General features: G+C 51.4%; 1 protein-coding gene across 6 annotated transcripts in view; it reads right to left on the reverse strand.

The window, feature by feature from the left end:
- DOCK3 (dedicator of cytokinesis 3) overlaps positions 1-22,628 on the reverse strand; it is a 110,657-nt gene that overhangs the window by 14,217 nt on the left and 73,812 nt on the right. For 4 of the 6 annotated variants that reach the window (XR_006387151.1, XM_044273276.1, XM_044273279.1 and 1 more), the window contains 24 exons: positions 20,794-20,894; positions 20,557-20,638; positions 20,226-20,396; positions 18,616-18,705; positions 17,589-17,781; positions 17,276-17,403; positions 16,173-16,319; positions 15,675-15,773; positions 15,409-15,503; positions 9,774-9,849; positions 9,589-9,689; positions 9,166-9,224; positions 8,943-9,091; positions 8,664-8,749; positions 6,928-7,023; positions 6,646-6,706; positions 6,477-6,570; positions 6,179-6,327; positions 5,847-5,933; positions 5,642-5,746; positions 5,417-5,558; positions 1,471-1,637; positions 1,313-1,399; positions 934-1,113 (listed from right to left, as the gene is read on the reverse strand). Coding sequence is in view for 5 of the 6 variants with exons in the window: in XM_044273276.1 (XP_044129211.1) it covers positions 934-1,113; positions 1,313-1,399; positions 1,471-1,637; positions 5,417-5,558; positions 5,642-5,746; positions 5,847-5,933; positions 6,179-6,327; positions 6,477-6,570; positions 6,646-6,706; positions 6,928-7,023; positions 8,664-8,749; positions 8,943-9,091; positions 9,166-9,224; positions 9,589-9,689; positions 9,774-9,849; positions 15,409-15,503; positions 15,675-15,773; positions 16,173-16,319; positions 17,276-17,403; positions 17,589-17,781; positions 18,616-18,705; positions 20,226-20,396; positions 20,557-20,638; positions 20,794-20,894 (2,745 nt within the window). In the remaining variant the exon portion in view is untranslated. The remainder of the gene's footprint in view (positions 1-933; positions 1,114-1,312; positions 1,400-1,470; positions 1,638-5,416; positions 5,559-5,641; positions 5,747-5,846; positions 5,934-6,178; positions 6,328-6,476; positions 6,571-6,645; positions 6,707-6,927; positions 7,024-8,663; positions 8,750-8,942; positions 9,092-9,165; positions 9,225-9,588; positions 9,690-9,773; positions 9,850-15,408; positions 15,504-15,674; positions 15,774-16,172; positions 16,320-17,275; positions 17,404-17,588; positions 17,782-18,615; positions 18,706-20,225; positions 20,397-20,556; positions 20,639-20,793; positions 20,895-22,628) is intronic. The other 2 variants (XM_044273277.1, XM_044273278.1) reach the window with 2 other exon arrangements.

Here is a 22,628-nt window from a genome sequence, read left to right on the forward strand (position 1 = left end):
GGGTCGCCAGGAGGGAGAGAGACAGCGAGAGGGTCGCCAGGAGGGAGAGAGACAGCGAGAGGGTCGCCAGGAGGGAGAGAGACAGCGAGAGGGTCGCCAGGAGGGAGAGAGACAGCGAGAGGGTCGCCAGGAGGGAGAGAGACAGCGAGAGGGTCGCCAGGAGGGAGAGAGACAGCGAGAGGGTCGCCAGGAGGGAGAGAGACAGCGAGAGGGGCGCCAGGAGGGAGAGAGACAGCGAGAGGGGCGCCAGGAGGGAGAGAGACAGCGAGAGGGTCGCCAGGAGGGAGAGAGACAGCGAGAGGGTCGCCAGGAGGGAGAGAGACAGCGAGAGGGTCGCCAAGAGGGAGAGAGACAGTGAGAGGGATGCCAGGAGGGAGAGAGACAGCGAGAGGGGCGCCAGGAGGGAGAGAGACAGCGAGAGGGGCGCCAGGAGGGAGAGAGACAGCGAGAGGGGCGCCAGGAGGGAGAGAGACAGCGAGAGGGTCGCCAGGAGGGAGAGAGACAGCGAGAGGGTCGCCAGGAGGGAGAGAGACAGCGAGAGGGTCGCCAAGAGGGAGAGAGACAGTGAGAGGGATGCCAGGAGGGAGAGAGACAGCAAGAGGGGCGCCAGGAGGGAGAGAGAAAGCAAGAGGGGCGCCAGGAGGGAGAGAGACAGCAAGAGGGGCACCAGGAGGGAGAGCGACGGCGAGAGGGGCGCCAGGAGGGAGAGAGACAGCAAGAGGGGCGCCAGGAGCGAAAGAGACAGCGAGAGGGGCGCCAGGAGGGAAAGAGACAGCAAGAGGGGCACCAGGAGCGAAAGAGACAGCAAGAGGGGCGCCAGGAGGGAGAGAAAAAAGAGTGGCACAGGGCTGATGGAAATAGAAGGACAACACAAGACGAAGAGCGGACATATAGAGGGACTTCTAGGAATAGTCCCCAATTCTCATCTCTCACCTCTTGGTATCGGGTGATCCCTCCGTTCACGGCAGCGTCAATGACTCCGTTCAGACACATACTCAGGAGGTTGATGTTCCCGTGCAGATTGTGGTGCTGATACTGAGTGATCAGCGCTCGCAACTCCTGAGTCTTGTTCCCCAGAACCTGCAGAGCGTTCTCCAGGGGGCTGACCTCCACCTGTGGAAGTGGGACATGTACCCACCTGATGTGTGATCATTCTCATCCCCTCCGACCACTGACGTGTGATCATTCTCATCCCCCCCGACCACTGACGTGTGATCATTCTCATCCTCTCGGACCCCACTGATTATTACATGACCACTATGCACCCAATATGTGATCATTCTCATCCCCTCCCCCTCTGGTGATACTTTACCAGCTCTCGCTTCTGGACTTCAAACCAACAGGAGATTCCTGGGAGGCTGTGAGACAGTGTGAGAGTGCTGCGCTCTATCCAGAGACTCTGATGGAGAGAGATTAGACAGTCAGGTACCGGCTGAGACCCGGATGAGCTCGTGGAGGTTTATCACTCACCTTAAACTCATTGTCCTTATCGCGGGCTCCTCGGTGGAACGGTCGGTCGTAGCGGAACCTGCGGACGTTGTTTACTCTGTAGAAGCTCTTTATCCTCTCGGGGACCTGGTCCATGTTTAATACTTTTGGGGTGTCCGGCAGAGGGGTGACTGCATAAATCTGCAGGTCTGGGTGTGACAGTCAAAGAACACTGCAACCAGAACGTAAGGCTCCTGACCCCTGATGACGCCGTTCGCACATCCATACGCGTCGGGGGAACTTCATTGCTTGTTATTTTAATGGTCTGTTAGTGTCCGCTATGGCTGGCGGTGTCGTACTGCAGACGCTCCGCCGCTAACTACATAGGAAGGTTTGCCCGTGAAAGACGGCGTCCTGGTTTGTTATACACTTGGGCAGTGATCCGTGACCATGGGTCACAGTCAGATACCACAAGCAGCCGATTTACATCGATACCGCCACAATATCTTCTGTGTAAGCAGACGAGAACACGGATGAGGAACGGGCCCTAATCAGCACAAGGACATAGTATTAGTAGCTGCCATCATTAATCGTATGCGGAGTCGCCATCTTGCCGACTGTCCCAGGAAGGACCCCAGTGACACACAGTCAGCACCACACGGCCAATTATAATGCGATATAATCTCGATGGAGCCTCTGGGACAGTGTATGATGGGGCGCAGTATTAGGGGGGTACTCTAACCACCACAGTCGTACCCTGGACACCATTACTGTATGGAGACCTGCACGTTTCTGTCGGCCGTTCTGTCCCTCTGACACCGGCCGACCTGTCACATGTGCGCTCGGCAGCTGATGGCGTCCGTATTGGTCCCGTGTTTATATGTGCCCGCATTGCTGAGAAAAGTGATGGTTTAATATATGCAAATGAGCCTCTAGGAGCAACGGGGGCGTTACCATTGCACCCAGAGCCTCTGCTCTCTCTGAAACCACCACGTCCTCTGCACCTTGATTGACAGGACCAGACGTGATGACGTTCTCACTGCCGGGTCCTGTCAGTCCTACTGCAGAGGGCGCGGCGGTTGCAGAGACTTTAGGTGTAATGGTAACGCCCCCATTGCTCCTAGAGGCTCATTTGCATACATTAAACCCTCATGTTTCTCAGCAATGCGGGCACATATAAACACGGGACCAACACGGATGTCTTCAGCTGCCGAGTGGACATGTGACAGGTCAGCCGGTGTCATAGGGACAGATCTGCCGACAGACGCCCTTTAAGGGGCATCTAATAATGGCTCGTGAGGTCAGGCTGCCGGCCGGCGGCTCCAGTCCAGGTGCTGACCAATATAAAGACACTTACATAATGCACTAAGAGGGGCACTTAAAGGGGTTCTCCGGGTCTTTAATATTGATGACTTGTCCTCAGGATAGGTCATCAATATCAGATCGGCACCAGCCCCCCGCCCATCAGCTGTATGGGTAGACGGCGCGCACTGTGCACGTGCCGTCTCCTGATCTATGGGACAGCACAGGAAAAGAGACGGCACGTGTGCACTGCGTGTGCTGATACTGATGACCGATCCTGAGGTCATCAAAAGAAAAAGTCTTTGCAGCTTTTCCGCTACTGGTTTATTTTGTTGAATACCCCCTGGACCAAACACTGAGCCGCACTGATACACTGTAACAAACCCATCAGCTGTGCCGGACCAAACACTGAGCCGCACTGATACACTGTAACAAACCTATCAGCTGTGCCGGACCAAACACTGAGCCGCACTGATACACTGTAACAGACCTATCAGCTGTGCTGGACCAAACACTGAGCCGCACTGATACACTGTAACAAACCTATCAGCTGTGCTGGACCAAACACTGAGCCGCACTGATACACTGTAACAAACCCATCAGCTGTGCTGGACCAAACACTGAGCCGCACTGATACACTGTAACAAACCTATCAGCTGTGCCGGACCAAACACTGAGCCACACTGATACACTGTAACAAACCCATCAGCTGTGCTGGAGCAAACACTGAGCCACACTGATACACTGTAACAAACCTATCAGCTGTGCAGGACCAAACACTGAGCCGCACTGATACACTGTAACAAACCCATCAGCTGTGCTGGACCAAACACTGAGCCGCACTGATACATTGTAACAAACCTATCAGCTGTGCTGGACTAAACACTGAGCCGCACTGATACATTGTAACAAACCTATCAGCTGTGCAGGACCAAACACTGAGCCGCACTGATACACTGTAACAAACCTATCAGCTGTGCTGGACCAAACACTGAGCCGCACTGATACACTGTAACAAACCTATCAGCTGTGCTGGACTAAACACTGAGCCGCACTGATACATTGTAACAAACCTATCAGCTGTGCAGGACCAAACACTGAGCCGCACTGATACACTGTAACAAACCTACCAGCTGTGCTGGACCAAACACTGAGCCGCACTGATACACTGTAACAAACCTATCAGCTGTGCCGGACCAAACACTGAGCCGCACTGATACACTGTAACAGACCCATCAGCTGTGCCGGACCAAACACTGAGCCGCACTGATACACTGTAACAAACCCATCAGCTGTGCTGGACCAAACACTGAGCCGCACTGATACACTGTAACAAACCTATCAGCTGTGCCGGAGCAAACACTGAGCCGCACTGATACATTGTAACAAACCTATCAGCTGTGCTGGAGCAAACACTGAGCCGCACTGATACACTGTAACAAACCCATCAGCTGTGCTGGACCAAACACTGAGCCGCACTGATACACTGTAACAAACCTATCAGCTGTGCCGGAGCAAACACTGAGCCGCACTGATACACTGTAACAAACCCATCAGCTGTGCCGGACCAAACACTGAGCCGCACTGATACACTGTAACAAACCTATCAGCTGTGCTGGACCAAACACTGAGCCGCACTGATACACTGTAACAAACCCATCAGCTGTGCTGGACCAAACACTGAGCCGCACTGATACACTGTAACAAACCTACCAGCTGTGCTGGACCAAACACTGAGCCGCACTGATACACTGTAACAAACCCATCAGCTGTGCTGGACCAAACACTGAGCCGCACTGATACACTGTAACAAACCTACCAGCTGTGCTGGACCAAACACTGAGCCGCACTGATACACTGTAACAGACCTATCAGCTGTGCCGGACCAAACACTGAGCCGCACTGATACACTGTAACAAACCTATCAGCTGTGCTGGAGCAAACACTGAGCCGCACTGATACATTGTAACAAACCTATCAGCTGTGCAGGACCAAACACTGAGCCGCACTGATACACTGTAACAAACCTACCAGCTGTGCTGGACCAAACACTGAGCCGCACTGATACACTGTAACAAACCCATCAGCTGTGCTGGACCAGACACTGAGCCGCACTGATACACTGTAACAAACCCATCAGCTGTGCCGGACCAAACACTGAGCCGCACTGATACACTGTAACAGACCTATCAGCTGTGCCGGACCAAACACTGAGCCGCACTGATACACTGTAACAAACCCATCAGCTGTGCTGGACCAAACACTGAGCCGCACTGATACACTGTAACAAACCCATCAGCTGTGCTGGACCAGACACTGAGCCGCACTGATACACTGTAACAAACCCATCAGCTGTGCCGGACCAAACACTGAGCCGCACTGATACACTGTAACAGACCTATCAGCTGTGCCGGACCAAACACTGAGCCGCACTGATACACTGTAACAAACCCATCAGCTGTGCCGGACCAAACACTGAGCCGCACTGATACACTGTAACAAACCCACCAGCTGTGCTGGCAGAGCGAGAGGCGATGTAAACATTGTTTCCATTCACTGACAGCAAGCAGAGACGGTGAGACGTGGAAGTGCTCGGTGTAGTAGAAGGCTGCATCACGTTTTACAGTGAAGCCCGGACTCGTCAGTGTCGCCCCCCTCCCCCGGGACGCAGCGCGGTGCAGGATACACTGAGAGTCGCTCTGCAGGATGGTGTCGTCGGGATGGTTGAGATGCTGCATGGCGATGGCCTGCGGGAACTCGCTCAGCATCCTCTGCTGGAAGGCCTCCAGCCGCTCGTAGTCGTGGCCCCGGCACACAAACTCTTTATTCTGCAAAGACGAGAGAGGTCCAGACCCCCATCTATGGGGAAAGACACCACAAGGGGTATACAGAGGTCGTGGAGGGGGCTTACCCGCAAGAAAAACGGAAACTTCTTTCCATAAAACCCCACTCGGAAAAACTCGGGCTCCAGTCTCTGCTGGTCCATGATGTGATCGTAGTACGAGGCCTCCATTTTCTGCAGAAGAAGATGAGAGAAGGTCAGATGAAGCCCCTCGGTACATATGGGGTGGTCCCGGAGCAGAGGGCAATCCTTGGGGGATCCCCCCAGGACTCACCAGGATCCAGCTCAGGCTCTGGTAATCATACAGCTTCTCGTACTGAGCCGCCAGCTCCCTGCACAGAGGAATCCCGTACTCCCAGCACTGGATGGGGGAGAGCAGAGAAGTCAAACACATTTATACTGGAGATGGCGGGAAAGAAGGGGTTAAATGGAGAGATCACGCCACAGGAGCCGCACCACGCGCGGTTCTGGACTTCTGTGTAGTTTTCTTCCACTTTCCGGCCACCAGGTGTCGCTGTAAAGGAACAGACCAGACGCCTCCCATAGGCATACATTCCAACAGTGACACCTGCAGGCGGAGCAGGGTACTGCACCAATAAGGATTACCTTGCCCTTGTTGAAGTAGTGGATGATTTTGCGGCTCAGACTTTCTTTCCTCTGCCACTCGCTCTGGGTGGGATAATGGAGGAGCTCCCGTAGGGAGCGATCTTCCCACTGCAGCGTCTCCCAGTACAGGAGCAGCGTGAAGGCGGCTTCTGGAAAGGGAAGGAGACAGAGCCGAATGTGAGTGAACAGAGGCGGAGGATGGGGGCTGTAGTTCCGCAGAGTCCCTGTTCTAGGAGGAGCCATGTTCCACACCGCGGGGCCCGGGCACAGCGCTGGGGCCCCAGGGGCCACCCCCTACCTGTGTAGCTCTCGGCCTGTAGATGCAGGTCGCACAGCTTGTGGATGTATCTGATGTACATCTCCTCCTTATTGATTTCAGATTTGTAGAAATTCTGTGAAGATGGAAGAAGGTCAGAGCGCGAGACCTGCCCCGTCCCCCGCCCGGGCGCAGTGTCCGCGCCGCTCACCATCAGATTCACCGTGCAGCCGATCTTCTTATTCTCGGTCTCTTCACCTTTCATACAGTCCCTGCACGACGACACAAAGAATGAGGAGGAGGCGACCGGGCACCGACTCCAGTCACATCCAGAGCTGCGCTCCAGTAACCCCGGGACTATGTTACAGGGTGCCGTGTGCCATACAGACACCGGATCAGTCAGGAGCGCTGCGGAAAGCTGGCCAGAAAACCGTGAATGCAGCTCTGGATGTGACTGGAGGATCGCACATGTACGGGCACCGTAATGTCGCACCTGTAGTCCAGCAGTCTCTCCATGAGGCGCGTTACCGACGTCACGAAGGAGGCGCCCGGCTCTCGCCACGTCTCCTGCTCAATCTTCTCCAACAAACTGGAAGCGAAAAGAATATAAGACGGGAAGAGAGAGGCACGAGCGGCGTCCGATAATCCGGCACGTGGACCCCTGACGCCGCATTAAAGGAAAGTCACTGCACACGACAGATACACACAAGGATCACTTACCTGGGATACGGTCCAAACAGCTGAGAGCTGCTCCGGCAGCGGGGGAGGGGTAGAAATACAGAAATATCACAATGTGCCGCAACGCACCCTGAAGTGCTACAGTGAAACCAGCGCCGCCACTGGCAAGACAGTGCCATCCGCGGAATCTACCAAATCTCTGCTTGCTATCCAATCCCATGAATGGAAACTACAACCAGAATCTGAAAACCCATCCTAGTCCTGCTCACAGCTGAGGGTCTGTTACAATGATTCCTGGACTCCAGACTGACACATTGTAACAAATAACCAGAAGAGAGGCTCGTGTGGCCGGATACAATAGGAACAAACCCTCAGCTGTGAGAAATATTAGACTAGGAGGGTTCACAGCACAGACCCTGGAAAGGGCCAAGAACTGAAGCAGATTTACCAAAATCGGCGTTTATTTACCAGACAATTTCCTGCTGGAGTCGGACGTCCGGAATTTACCAGAACGTCTCCGTGTTTTGGCTCCCTGTCCTGTCCACAAACCATCAAGGAGTCGGCGAACGTTTCGGAAAACTGGTTTTAGTAGCAGAAAAGACTGCCACACGGGCCACGAGGCCACGAACCCCCCCCCCCCCCCCCCCCCCCCCAAAGTCTGATGGAGAATGGCAAACTTCCCATGAGATGCAGGGTATTGTGAAAGTCCTCACACCCCCCGCTGTCCTCACATTCTGCCCTCAGTCCCCAGAATGAGAAAGTGAGAAAAAGCTAACGTCTCACATGGACATAAGTCTTCAAGCCCTTTCCTCGGGACACAAGTCTTCAAGCCCTTTCCTCGGGACACAAGTCTTCAAGCCCTTTCCTCGGGACACAAGTCTTCAAGCCCTTTCCTCGGGACACAAGTCTTCAAGCCCTTTCCTCGGGACACAAGTCTTCAAGCCCTTTCCTCGGGACACAAGTCTTCAAGCCCTTTCCTCGGGACACAAGTCTTCAAGCCCTTTCCTCGGGACACAAGTCTTCAAGCCCTTTCCTCGGGACACAAGTCTTCAAGCCCTTTCCTCGGGACACAAGTCTTCAAGCCCTTTCCTCGGGACACAAGTCTTCAAGCCCTTTCCTCGGGACACAAGTCTTCAAGCCCTTTCCTCGGGACACAAGTCTTCAAGCCCTTTCCTCGGGACACAAGTCTTCAAGCCCTTTCCTCGGGACACAAGTCTTCAAGCCCTTTCCTCGGGACACAAGTCTTCAAGCCCTTTCCTCGGGACACAAGTCTTCAAGCCCTTTCCTCGGGACACAAGTCTTCAAGCCCTTTCCTCTAGGGGTTGAATACTTATGTCCATGTGAAACGTTAGTTTCTCCTTCTCCGTAAATCAGTGAGGATTTCTCACCTTCTTCTCACTTTCTTATTCTGGGGACTGAGGGGTGTGAGGACTTTATGAATGCACTGTACTCAGGGTGTGAGGACTTTATGAATGCGTTGTATGGACAGGCCTTTAATAAGGTGGACTTCCCCTTTAAGCCCCTCACCCATAGCCCTGTGCTTGGACTCACAGGAGGCTGAAGAGTTCCCGGTAATTTTCGTCGCCTTTCCCCTCGGATACCAAGGAGTCCAGTTTATCGATGAGCTCGGCCTCCACCTGAGGAAACGCAGGATAATTAAAGTGGAAGAAAGCGTTATCCACGTCCGCCAGATCTGTCTGATCGCTGGATATCGGGGAGCACAGGGAGGGTATTGCGCCATTCTGTCTCCCCGGACCTGTGTGGTACCGCTAGTGGCTCCCCTCCCCCAGTGACATTCTGCAGCGGCACACGACGGCGCGCGCCTCTCACCTGCTTGAAGTTCCCGTTGCGCCGCTGTTCACAGTCCATCATGTCGTGAAAGATGGGGATCATGATGTTGCGCACCTCCGGCTGCGGGACCAGCGACACGCCCAGGAAGGGGCCGATCATGCCGGGTATGAAGTGGTACTTGTGCTCCCCTGGAAAGCAGGGAGAGGGGGGTAAGAGCGGTAGACGGGCGGCGGCCGAGGAAACCGCGCCGGACATCACTTACCCAGGTTCTGCCACATGTTAAACAGCTCGTACGTCATCATGACCCGCATATCACCGTACCTGCAGAGAAGAGGGGCGCACGCGTCACAAATACCATCGCAGATCCGCCTGACCTAACCCTGCGCACACAGCTGAGGGTCTGTCACCATGTGTCGGTGCGGATACTTCTCTGTGAGCTGAACACAGGAGCACCTACCTCTGCCCTGGACACCAGGCTGACAGAAGCTCCCCGCACTGACACACTGTAGCAAGCCCTCAGCGGAGAGAGCAGAACTAGGCCAGGTTTTCATCCAGTTATCAGTCTCACACACTGACAGCAAGCATAGATGTTGACAATGGTGAAGCGCTGTTTATGTACAGGACCGTGGGCACAGACACAGCGATCACCTGCGTGGACGCCATGTGTCCTCTGGGGGCCACTTACTTATCCAGGATCCTCCGCCTCTTCCCTGCTGCGAAGTTCTCCAGCTGCAGACTGGGCTGGTTAATGAACAGGACGGCCAGGCTGAAATACGAGTTCCACATCTAGAGGACAAATGCGGTCCGGTGAGGAGCGCCCCCCATGGCAAGAGGTCACAGCGGGGTCCACAATGGGGGGGAGAGACTTACCTTAAAGTCAAAATCCTCTTCACAGAAATTCTTGTGCACGGCGGGGCACACGTACTGAACGGTCGTTACAATGATGCTGGGGGAAGACAAAGGGTTAAGTCTATGTGAATACAGACCCACAAGCACTGGGATTAACGGGGTTCTCCTGATTTCATGTAAATCTATTTATTGTGCAGGGAAATATTCACCGACAGCAAGCAGAGAGCCTGAGGATGGAAGAACTGCTTATTACACAACAATGAGGACTCTGATGACATCACCCTCTGCTCTCCTGTACACTGGTCTATATTACATCTGATGACATCACCCTCTGCTCTCCTGTACACTGGTCTATATTACATCTGATGACATCACCCTCTGCTCTCCTGTACACTGGTCTATATTACACCTGATGACATCACCCTCTGCTCTCCTGTACACTGGTCTATATTACATCTGATGACATCACCCCCTGCTCTCCTGTACACGGGTCTATATTACATCTGATGACATCACCCTCTGCTCTCCTGTACACTGGTCTATATTACATCTGATGACATCACCCTCTGTTCTCCTGTACACTGGTCTATATTACATCTGATGACATCACCCCCTGCTCTCCTGTACACTGGTCTATATTACATCTGATGACATCACCCTCTGCTCTCCTGTACACTGGTCTATATTACATCACCCTCTGTTCTCCTGTACACGGGTCTATATTACACCTGATGACATCACCCTCTGCTCTCCTGTACACTGGTCTATATTACATCTGATGACATCACCCTCTGTTCTCCTGTACACGGGTCTATATTACATCTGATGACATCACCCTCTGTTCTCCTGTACACTGGTCTATATTACATCTGATGACATCACCCCCTGCTCTCCTGTACACTGGTCTATATTACATCTGATGACATCACCCTCTGCTCTCCTGTACACGGGTCTATATTACACCTGATGACATCATCCTCTGCTCTCCTGTACACTGGTCTATATTACATCTGATGACATCACCCTCTGTTCTCCTGTACACTGGTCTATATTACATCTGATGACATCACCCCCTGCTCTCCTGTACACTGGTCTATATTACATCTGATGACATCACCCTCTGCTCTCCTGTACACGGGTCTATATTACACCTGATGACATCATCCTCTGCTCTCCTGTACACTGGTCTATATTACATCTGATGACATCACCCTCTGTTCTCCTGTACACTGGTCTATATTACATCTGATGACATCACCCCCTGCTCTCCTGTACACTGGTCTATATTACATCACCCTCTGTTCTCCTGTACACGGGTCTATATTACATCTGATGACATCACCCTCTGCTCTCCTGTACACTGGTCTATATTACATCTGATGACATCACCCTCTGTTCTCCTGTACACGGGTCTATATTACACCTGATGACATCACCCTCTGCTCTCCTGTACACTGGTCTATATTACATCTGATGACATCACCCTCTGTTCTCCTGTACACGGGTCTATATTACATCACCCTCTGTTCTCCTGTACACTGGTCTATATTACATCGGATGACATCACCCCCTGCTCTCCTGTACACTGGTCTATATTACATCTGATGACATCACCCTCTGCTCTCCTGTACACTGGTCTATATTACAGCTGATGACATCACCCTCTGTTCTCCTTTACACTGGTCTATATTACATCTGATGACATCACCCTCTGCTCTCCTGTACACTGGTCTATATTACATCTGATGACATCACCCCCTGCTCTCCTGTACACTGGTCTATATTACATCTGATGACATCACCCTCTGCTCTCCTGTACACTGGTCTATATTACATCTGATGACATCACCCCCTGTTCTCCTGTACACTGGTCTATATTACATCTGATGACATCACCCCCTGCTCTCCTGTACACTGGTCTATATTACATCTGATGACATCACCCTCTGTTCTCCTGTACACTGGTCTATATTACATCTGATGACATCACCCTCTGTTCTCCTGTACACGGGTCTATATTACATCACCCTCTGCTCTCCTGTACACGGGTCTATATTACATCTGATGACATCACCCTCTGCTCTCCTGTACACTGGTCTATATTACATCTGATGACATCACCCTCTGTTCTCCTGTACACTGGTCTATATTACACCTGATGACATCACCCTCTGCTCTCCTGTACACTGGTCTATATTACATCTGATGACATCACCCTCTGCTCTCCTGTACACTGGTCTATATTACATCTGATGACATCATCCTCTGCTCTCCTGTACACTGGTCTATATTACATCTGATGACATCACCCTCTGCTCTCCTGTACACTGGTCTATATTACATCTGATGACATCACCCTCTGCTCTCCTGTACACTGGTCTATATTACATCTGATGACATCACCCCCTGCTCTCCTGTACACTGGTCTATATTACATCTGATGACATCACCCTCTGCTCTCCTGTACACTGGTCTATATTACATCTGATGACATCACCCTCTGCTCTCCTGTACACTGGTCTATATTACATCTGATGACATCACCCTCTGCTCTCCTGTACACTGGTCTATATTACATCTGATGACATCACCCTCTGCTCTCCTGTACACTGGTCTATATTACACCTGATGACATCACCCCCTGTTCTCCTGTACACTGGTCTATATTACATCTGATGACATCACCCCCTGCTCTCCTGTACACTGGTCTATATTACATCTGATGACATCATCCTCTGCTCTCCTGTACACGGGTCTATATTACATCTGATGACATCACCCTCTGCTCTCCTGTACACTGGTCTATATTACATCTGATGACATCACCCTCTGCTCTCCTGTACACTGGTCTATATTACATCTGATGACATCACCCTCTGTTCTCCTGTACACGGGTCTATATTACATCTGATGACATCACCCTCTGCTCTCCTGTACACTGGTCTATATTACATCTGATGACATCACCCTCTGCTCTCCTGTACACTGGTCTATATTACATCTGATGACATCACCCTCTGTTCTCCTGTACACTGGTCTATATTACATCTGATGACATCATCCTCTGCTCTCCTGTACACGGGTCTATATTACATCTGATGACATCATCCTCTGCTCTCCTGTACACGGGTCTATATTACATCTGATGACATCATCCTCTGCTCTCCTGTACACTGGTCTATATTACATCTGATGACATCACCCTCTGCTCTCCTGTACACTGGTCTATATTACATCTGATGACATCACCCTCTGCTCTCCTGTACACTGGTCTATATTACATCTGATGACATCACCCTCTGCTCTCCTGTACACTGGTCTATATTACACCTGATGACATCACCCCCTGTTCTCCTGTACACTGGTCTATATTACATCTGATGACATCACCCCCTGCTCTCCTGTACACTGGTCTATATTACATCTGATGACATCATCCTCTGCTCTCCTGTACACGGGTCTATATTACATCTGATGACATCACCCTCTGCTCTCCTGTACACTGGTCTATATTACATCTGATGACATCACCCTCTGCTCTCCTGTACACTGGTCTATATTACATCTGATGACATCATCCTCTGCTCTCCTGTACACGGGTCTATATTACACCTGATGACATCACCCCCTGTTCTCCTGTACACTGGTCTATATTACACCTGATGACATCACCCCCTGCTCTCCTGTACACTGGTCTATATTACATCTGATGACATCACCCTCTGCTCTCCTGTACACTGGTCTATATTACATCTGATGACATCACCCTCTGCTCTCCTGTACACGGGTCTATATTACACCTGATGACATCACCCTCTGTTCTCCTGTACACGGGTCTATATTACATCTGATGACATCACCCTCTGCTCTCCTGTACACAGGTCTATATTACACCTGATGACATCACCCTCTGCTCTCCTGTACACTGGTCTATATTACATCTGATGACATCACCCCCTGCTCTCCTGTACACTGGTCTATATTACATCTGATGACATCATCCTCTGCTCTCCTGTACACGGGTCTATATTACATCTGATGACATCATCCTCTGCTCTCCTGTACACGGGTCTATATTACATCTGATGACATCACCCTCTGCTCTCCTGTACACTGGTCTATATTACATCTGATGACATCACCCTCTGCTCTCCTGTACACAGGTCTATATTACACCTGATGACATCACCCTCTGCTCTCCTGTACACTGGTCTATATTACATCTGATGACATCACCCTCTGCTCTCCTGTACACTGGTCTATATTACATCTGATGACATCACCCTCTGCTCTCCTGTACACTGGTCTATATTACATCACCCTCTGCTCTCCTGTACACTAGTCTATATTACATCTGATGACATCACCCTCTGCTCTCCTGTACACTGGTCTATATTACATCTGATGACATCACCCTCTGCTCTCCTGTACACTGGTCTATATTACATCTGATGACATCACCCTCTGCTCTCCTGTACACTGGTCTATATTACATCTGATGACATCACCCCCTGCTCTCCTGTACACGGGTCTATATTACATCTGATGACATCACCCTCTGCTCTCCTGTACACTGGTCTATATTACATCTGATGACATCACCCTCTGCTCTCCTGTACACTGGTCTATATTACACCTGATGACATCATCCTCTGCTCTCCTGTACACTGGTCTATATTACATCTGATGACATCATCCTCTGCTCTCCTGTACACTGGTCTATATTACATCTGATGACATCACCCCCTGCTCTCCTGTACACTGGTCTATATTACATCTGATGACATCACCCTCTGCTCTCCTGTACACTGGTCTATATTACACCTGATGACATCACCCCCTGCTCTCCTGTACACTGGTCTATATTACATCTGATGACATCACCCCCTGCTCTCCTGTACACTGGTCTATATTACATCTGATGACATCACCCTCTGCTCTCCTGTACACTGGTCTATTTTACACCTGATGACATCATCCTCTGCTCTCCTGTACACTGGTCTATATTACATCTGATGACATCACCCCCTGCTCTCCTGTACACGGGTCTATATTACATCTGATGACATCACCCTCTGCTCTCCTGTACACAGGTCTATATTACACCTGATGACATCACCCTCTGCTCTCCTGTACACTGGTCTATATTACACCTGATGACATCATCCTCTGCTCTCCTGTACACTGGTCTATATTACATCTGATGACATCACCCTCTGCTCTCCTGTACACTGGTCTATATTACACCTGATGACATCACCCCCTGCTCTCCTGTACACTGGTCTATATTACATCTGATGACATCACCCTCTGCTCTCCTGTACACTGGTCTATATTACATCTGATGACATCACCCTCTGCTCTCCTGTACACTGGTCTATATTACGCCTGATGACATCATCCTCTGCTCTCCTGTACACTGGTCTATATTACACCTGATGACATCACCCTCTGCTCTCCTGTACATCTGTACATTACACCTGATGACATCACCCTCTGTTCTCCTGTACACTGGTCTATATTACATCTGATGACATCACCCTCTGCTCTCCTGTACACAGGTCTATATTACACCTGATGACATCACCCTCTGCTCTCCTGTACACTGGTCTATATTACATCTGATGACATCACCCTCTACAGGAGCAGCTCTTACTTGCTGGCCAGTAGTCTCATCACCGTCCAGTCTGGAGGGAAGACGCTCAGCTTCAGCAAGTTCCGAAAGACACAGAAAATTTTGAGCAGGAATTCCTGGAGAAATGGAATCAAGAAAATAGATGTTTTTGTTGAATTGATCAATTTTATTAACTGTATCTGCTTCTGGAAAAGCTGGGTGATAACCAGTATGGGTGCTCTCAGAGGAACATTGCTGCTGAGTGGTCCCCGTCCCAATCATCTACCCCAGGGCCCCCCTTTGCTCACCTTGAGCTCCTCTTTGCTCTGGAAGTTGTGCAGCAGATGCTGGTAGTGAGTGTCGGACATCAGGCGCAGCAGAGAAAGGAGACAGGACACATACTCCCCCTAATGGGGGAAGAGAGTCAGCAGTGGTGGGGGCAGGGGGGGTTAGGTCACATTGTAAGGACCATCATGCAGGATCTATCACTGATGGAGATGACAACTGACATTCTGCATCTAGTTACAGTGCCCCCCGCTGGCAGGACTTCAGCAATGCAAGGTCGTCCTGTATACAGTCCAGCTGCTGCAGGGACCAGTCAGTCCTAAATGGGAGCAGCGATGAGGATGCAGAGGGGGATATGGAGGATGAAGCTGATGCGGATGATGAGGGTGATATGGAGCATGAAGCTGATGCGGATGATAAGGGTTATATGGAGGATGAAGCTGATGCGGATGATGAGGGTGATATGGTGGAAATGACATTTGGGAAGGATTAGAAAGAAGAGAAATGGGTTAATTACTAACAGTGATCTCGGCTGTACACTGCGGGCAGCGCTGGCCTCTTACCGCCTCCTGGGACTGAGATTTACTCATTATAATGAGCAGCGTCTGCAGCAGGACGTCCAGCAGACTCTCCTGCAACATCTGCACCTCCTCCCCCACGTCCACCTCCTGCAGAGAGAGAAGAGAGGTGTCACATGCATCCCGGGACACGGGGGGGGGGGGGGGGGGGTCGCATGCATCCCGGGACACGGGTGGGGGGGGGGGGGTCGCATGCATCCCGGGACACGGGGGGGGGGGGGGTCGCATGCATCCCGGGACACGGGGGGGGGGGGGGGGGGGGGTCGCATGCATCCCGGGACACGGGGGTCACAGTTGAAACTCGAAAAATTTGAATATCATGCAAAGTTAATTTATTTCAGTGATGCAACTTAAAAGGTGACACTGACACATGAGACGGATTACCGGCAGCGAGATCTCAGGCCTTTGGTATAATCTGGATGATTACAGTTTATGAAACCCCAAAGTCACAATCTCCGGTCCCCTTTGCTCGGGGGGTAGGGGTTAATTAGCCGACTGGAGGGCGACACTGAGCCGAGAATATTCAACTTTTGCACAATATTCTCATTTTTCGAGTTTCACCGGTACATCCCGGGACATAGAAGTTACATGCATCCCGGGACACGGGGGGGGGGGGGGGGGGGGGTCGCATGCATCCCGGGACACGGGGGGGGTCGCATGCATCCCGGGACACGGGGGGGGGGTCGCATGCATCCCGGGACACGGGGGGGGGGGTCGCATGCATCCCGGGACACGGGGGGGGGGGGGTCGCATGCATCCCGGGACACGGGGGGGGTCGCATGCATCCCGGGACACGGGGGTCGTATATATTTTATCACCAAACCAGATTGTTACTGGCCGTAATGGCCGCCACTGCCATCTGACACTGAAAACTAAATCTAACTGGTCTCCAGTGTCTGACGGGTCAAACCCAGGCGCTGGCACTGGGAGAAGGTCACAGAATACTGGTCAGGGAAGATCAGGTTAGAGTCCTAAGGACTGGGGGGCCCCATAAATAACCCCCGGGAGTAGCTGGAGCTCATGTTTAACCCTTTGTGGATTCTCACCGTGGAGCTGCTTTTGATGATAGAGAAAATGCTGCTGAGTATCCCAGAGCAGACCAGGAGCTCCTTCTGCTGGCGCAGGTGGAGGTGGATGTGGTGCAGCACAACGGGCAGGAGAATGCGGCGAGCCTCTGTGGAGAAACGGAACGTGCAGCAAGTCTCAGATATAAAGCGGCATCCACAACGGGCGCGCCAAATACGGGTCGTCCTACCAAGCTCCATCCATTCATACCAGCGTCACATGACCCCCCGCCATCCTCGCTACAGGCGATCTCAGTGGAACCGCCCCAATCATCCCACTCAGTAAGCGCCAAACCTGGGTATGAGAAGAGCCGGCAATCCACCGTCCGCCCAATTGACTGTAACTTCACCACGTCCATGGACTGGCCCAGGTGCAGGGTGCTGGGCAGACTGCTGAGCGTGCCGCGCACAAACTCCGCCACCTCCGTCACCGAGAACATGGCCAGCAACTCCTCAAAGATGGCGGGAAAGGAGCTGAGGAGGGCGGCCTGCGGGAAGCAACAATGTATCACAACCGGAGCAACGCAACAATGTATCACAGACCGGAGCAATATAACGAGGTCACAGATTGTGGGCGGCGGCCATGTCATCACTGTGCAGACCGCGCACGTCGTTCTACATGTGGCCACTGTACACTGACCCCCCACATATTAACCAGCCCCCCAGATCCCGCACAGACGCTGCACGGTTCTCCCACAATTCTCTGCACTACAGCACTACCCATCTAGATGAGACCTATAGCCCTGTTCATCCTGAGCCTGCTGATTCAGTGAAGACTGACAATTACACAGCGGGGTAGTTTAACCCTCAATAACAGAGCAGGCCGCCCGTCAGATGTATTTACTGTATATATCAGCGGGGATCGCCCCCCAGGGTTCAGCAGGTCCTGCGCAGTGCCGGAAGCTGCGCGCTGACTGGCGGCTCCTCGGACTCGCGAGACCCCAGGGTTGGGACGAGCCCGAGACACATGGATGTTCTTTCTTCATTGATTTAGACACTAATCAGTTCATAAGGAAGCGGGCGACAGACGGGGCAGGGCGGGCGTGCTCAGGAGTGGGGTGCGGTGCCCATAACACACAGATAAGTGGGGGCCTTGAGAATTTGTCTGGGAAACATTGGGGAGCTGCTTAAATAACAATTCCCTGACATGAAGCCACCGCTGGAGGCGGCAGATACGGACAGAAGACTGGGCGATTGTTATTTATGCGATTCCCCAAGCTGTGGATGTGCAGGAAGGGGGTGATGGGAGGCAAATGTGGGGTCCATTCCACATACGGGGTCCTGGTGGGGGTGCGCCAGGAGCTTAGGGGGGCTTTACTTACGCAGCAGACTGTTGGTGGGCTTGTGGAGCCCGCAGTCTTTTGGGAATCGGACTCCCCCGTTCCGCTCACCTGTCCTCCAGCCGCTGGATGCTTCAATGTATTGGGGAGGATGAGGAGCAGAGAGGGGGTAGAAGGGGCGGCAGAGGGGACGGGGGAGAGAGCAGACGTGAAGCAAATACAGCAAATCATCCTTCATCTGTACCGGCCGTCTCCTCCAGTCACATCCAGGGCTGCATTCACGGAATTGTAACTGCAGCTCTGGGTGTTGCTGGAGTATAAGATACAATGTAACAGCAGAATTGTAACTGCAGCTCTGGGTGTGGATGGAGTATAAGATATGAAGTTACAGCTGAATTGTAACTGCAGCTCTGGATGGAGTATAAGATACAATGTAACAGCAGAATTGCAACTGCAGCTCTGGGTGTGGATGGAGTATAAGATACAATGTAATTGCACCTCTGGGTGTACCTGGAGTATAAGATATGATGTAACAGCTGAATTGTAACTGCAGCTCTGGGTGTGGCTGGAGTATAAACTACAATGTAACAGCAGAATTGCAACTGCAGCTCTGGGTGTGGATAGAGTATAAGATACAATGTAACAGCTGAATTGTAACTGCAGCTCAGGGTGTGGATGGAGTATAAGATACAATGTAACAGCAGAATTGTAACTGCCGCTCTGGGTGTGGCTGGAGTATAAACTACAATGTAACAGCAGAATTGCAATTGCAGCTCTGGGTGTGGATAGAGTATAAGATACAATGTAACAGCAGAATTGTAACTGCCGCTCTGGGTGTGGCTGGAGTATAAACTACAATGTAACAGCAGAATTGCAACTGCAGCTCAGGGTGTAGATGGAGTAAAAGATACAATGTAACAGCAGAATTGTAACTGCAGCTCTGGGTGTACCTGGAGTATAAGATAGGATGTAACAGCAGAATTATAACTGCAGCTCTGGGTGTGGCTGGAGTATAAACTACAATGTAACAGCAGAATTGCAACTGCAGCTCTGGGTGTGGATAGAGTATAAGATACAATGTAACAGCTGAATTGTAACTGCAGCTCAGGGTGTGGATGGAGTATAAGATACAATGTAACAGCAGAATTGTAACTGCCGCTCTGGGTGTGGCTGGAGTATAAACTACAATGTAACAGCAGAATTGCAATTGCAGCTCTGGGTGTGGATAGAGTATAAGATACAATATAACAGCAGAATTGTAACTGCCGCTCTGGGTGTGGCTGGAGTATAAACTACAATGTAACAGCAGAATTGCAACTGCAGCTCAGGGTGTAGATGGAGTAAAAGATACAATGTAACAGCAGAATTGTAACTGCAGCTCTGGGTGTACCTGGAGTATAAGATAGGATGTAACAGCAGAATTATAACTGCAGCTCTGGGTGTGGCTGGAGTATAAACTACAACGTAACAGCAGAATTGTAATGCAGCTCTGGATGTGGCTGGAGTATAAGATACGGGGTAATTCTGGATATTGCACATTAGAAGTAGATTTTAGAGAAAAGTAAGACCTTTAAATATGGAGCGAGGAATGAGAGTGCGGTGACTACTCCGCCGGGGCCCAGGACACCGAGTACATGGAGCACCCTGCTCACCTGTGTGAACAGCAGCGTATCCGAGCTCCGTGTGTCCAAACTCAGCACAAACCGCATCGACTGGAACAACTCATGGATGCTGCAGCGGAACTGCTCTTCCTCCAGGCCGCCTGTGGAGCGAGCAAAGAGCAGTCGAGACTGGACGATGAACTTAAAGAGATTCTCCAGCGCCTGCCGAGAGAGCGAGCATAGAGCGGTGAGGGTGGCAGCCCAGAACATGGCGGGCGTGTGGGGCAGTGGGATCCAGGGCAAACAAGGGAAGTGCATACATGATGATGGCTGCGGCGGCAATATGGTACATTACTACAAATCTCCCACATGTCGTGCTCACCCTCATGGCCTCCTGGATGTGGTCCTGCCTCACGAGGTCCGCTGACCGCTCCATGTACCACTTCAGGCATCGGATCAGCTCCCTGTGAAAACAGAACAAGAGTCCTGAGGCATCCAGTGCCGGGTATGTGAGAGCCCAGACACCCCACAGAGACATCATGGAGGAGCCACCGCGTCAGGCCGGGCTCCAAATCAGCATCCAGGGGCCCCTCCTGACATCCTGTAGACCACTACTCACCTGTAGGCCAGGGCTCCAGCAAAATGCTTCTGTATGTACGTGTCCAGCACCGGCCGGAAGTGGAAATATTTACTGTCCCGCAGCAGATTAATGATGAAGACCTGGAGCCAATAACCCGAGAGATGAGCGGGAGGAGCGGAGACTAAGGTAGAAGAGCAACTGCCAAACATCACGAGCACAAGAACAACGTGCAAAACATGAAACCTGTACTGTACAGGGAGAGGACGACTGTAGGACAGGAGAATACAGTCTATTGCCCCCTGTTATCAGCCATTTCAGGGAGAGGATGACTGTAGGACAGGAGAATACAGTCTATTGCCCCCTGTTATCAGCCATTTCAGGGGAGAGGATGATTGTAGGACAGGAGAATACAGTCTATTGCCCCCTGTTATCAGCCATTTCAGGGGAGAGGATGACTGTAGGACAGGAGAATACAATCTATTGCCCTCTGTTATCAGCCATTTCAGGGGAGAGGATGACTGTAGGACAGGAGAATACAGTCTATTGCCCTCTGTTATCAGCCATTTCAGGGGAGAGGATGACTGTAGGACAGGAGAATACAGTCTATTGCTCCCTGTTATCAGCCATTTCAGGGGAGAGGATGACTGTAGGACAGGAGAATACAGTCTATTGCCCCCTGTTATCAGCCATTTCAGGGGAGAGGATGATTGTAGGACAGGAGAATACAGTCTATTGCCCCCTGTTATCAGCCATTTCAGGGGAGAGGATGACTGTAGGACAGGAGAATACAGTCTATTGCCCCCTGTTATCAGCCATTTCAGGGGAGAGGATGACTGTAGGACAGGAGAATACAGTCTATTGCCCCTGTTATCAGCCATTTCAGGGGAGAGGACGACTGTAGGACAGGAGAATACAGTCTATTGCCCCCTGTTATCAGCCATTTCAGGGGAGAGGATGACTGTAGGACAGGAGAATACAGTCTATTGCCCCTGTTATCAGCCATTTCAGGGGAGAGGATGACTGTAGGACAGGAGAATACAGTCTATTGCCCCCTGTTATCAGCCATTTCAGGGAGAGGACGACTGTAGGACAGGAGAATACAGTCTATTGCTCCCTGTTATCAGCCATTTCAGGGGAGAGGATGACTGTAGGACAGGAGAATACAGTCTATTGATCCCTGTTATCAGCCATTTCAGAGGAGAGGACGACTGTAGGACAGGAGAATACAGTCTATTGCCCCCTGTTATCAGCCATTACAGGGGAGAGGAGACTGTAGGACAGGAGAATACAGTCTATTGCTCCCCTGTTATCAGCCATTTCAGGGGAGAGGATGACTGTAGGACAGGAGAATACAAGTCTATTGCTCCCTGTTATCAGCCATTTCAGGGGAGGAGGACGACTGTAGGACAGGAGAATACAGTCTATTGCCCCTGTTATCAGCCATTTCAGGGGAGAGGATGACTGTAGGACAGGAGAATACAGTCTATTGCTCCCTGTTATCAGCCATTTCAGGGGAGGAGGATGACTGTAGGACAGGAGAATACAGTCTATTGCCCCCTGTTATCAGCCATTTCAGGGGAGAGGATGACTGTAGGACAGGAGAATACAGTCTATTGCCCCCTGTTATCAGCCATTTCAGGGGAGAGGATGACTGTAGGACAGGAGAATACAGTCTATTGCCCCCTGTTATCAGCCATTTCAGGGGAGAGGATGACTGTAGGACAGGAGAATACAGTCTATTGCCCCTGTTATCAGCCATTTCAGGGGAGAGGATGACTGTAGGACAGGAGAATACAGTCTATTGCCCTCCTGTTATCAGCCATTTCAGGGGAGAGGATGACTGTAGGACAGGAGAATACAGTCTATTGCCCCCT

The sequence above is a fragment of the Bufo gargarizans genome, unplaced genomic scaffold (genome assembly GCF_014858855.1).
Source record: "Bufo gargarizans isolate SCDJY-AF-19 unplaced genomic scaffold, ASM1485885v1 fragScaff_scaffold_573_pilon, whole genome shotgun sequence".
NCBI lineage: Eukaryota > Metazoa > Chordata > Amphibia > Anura > Bufonidae > Bufo > Bufo gargarizans.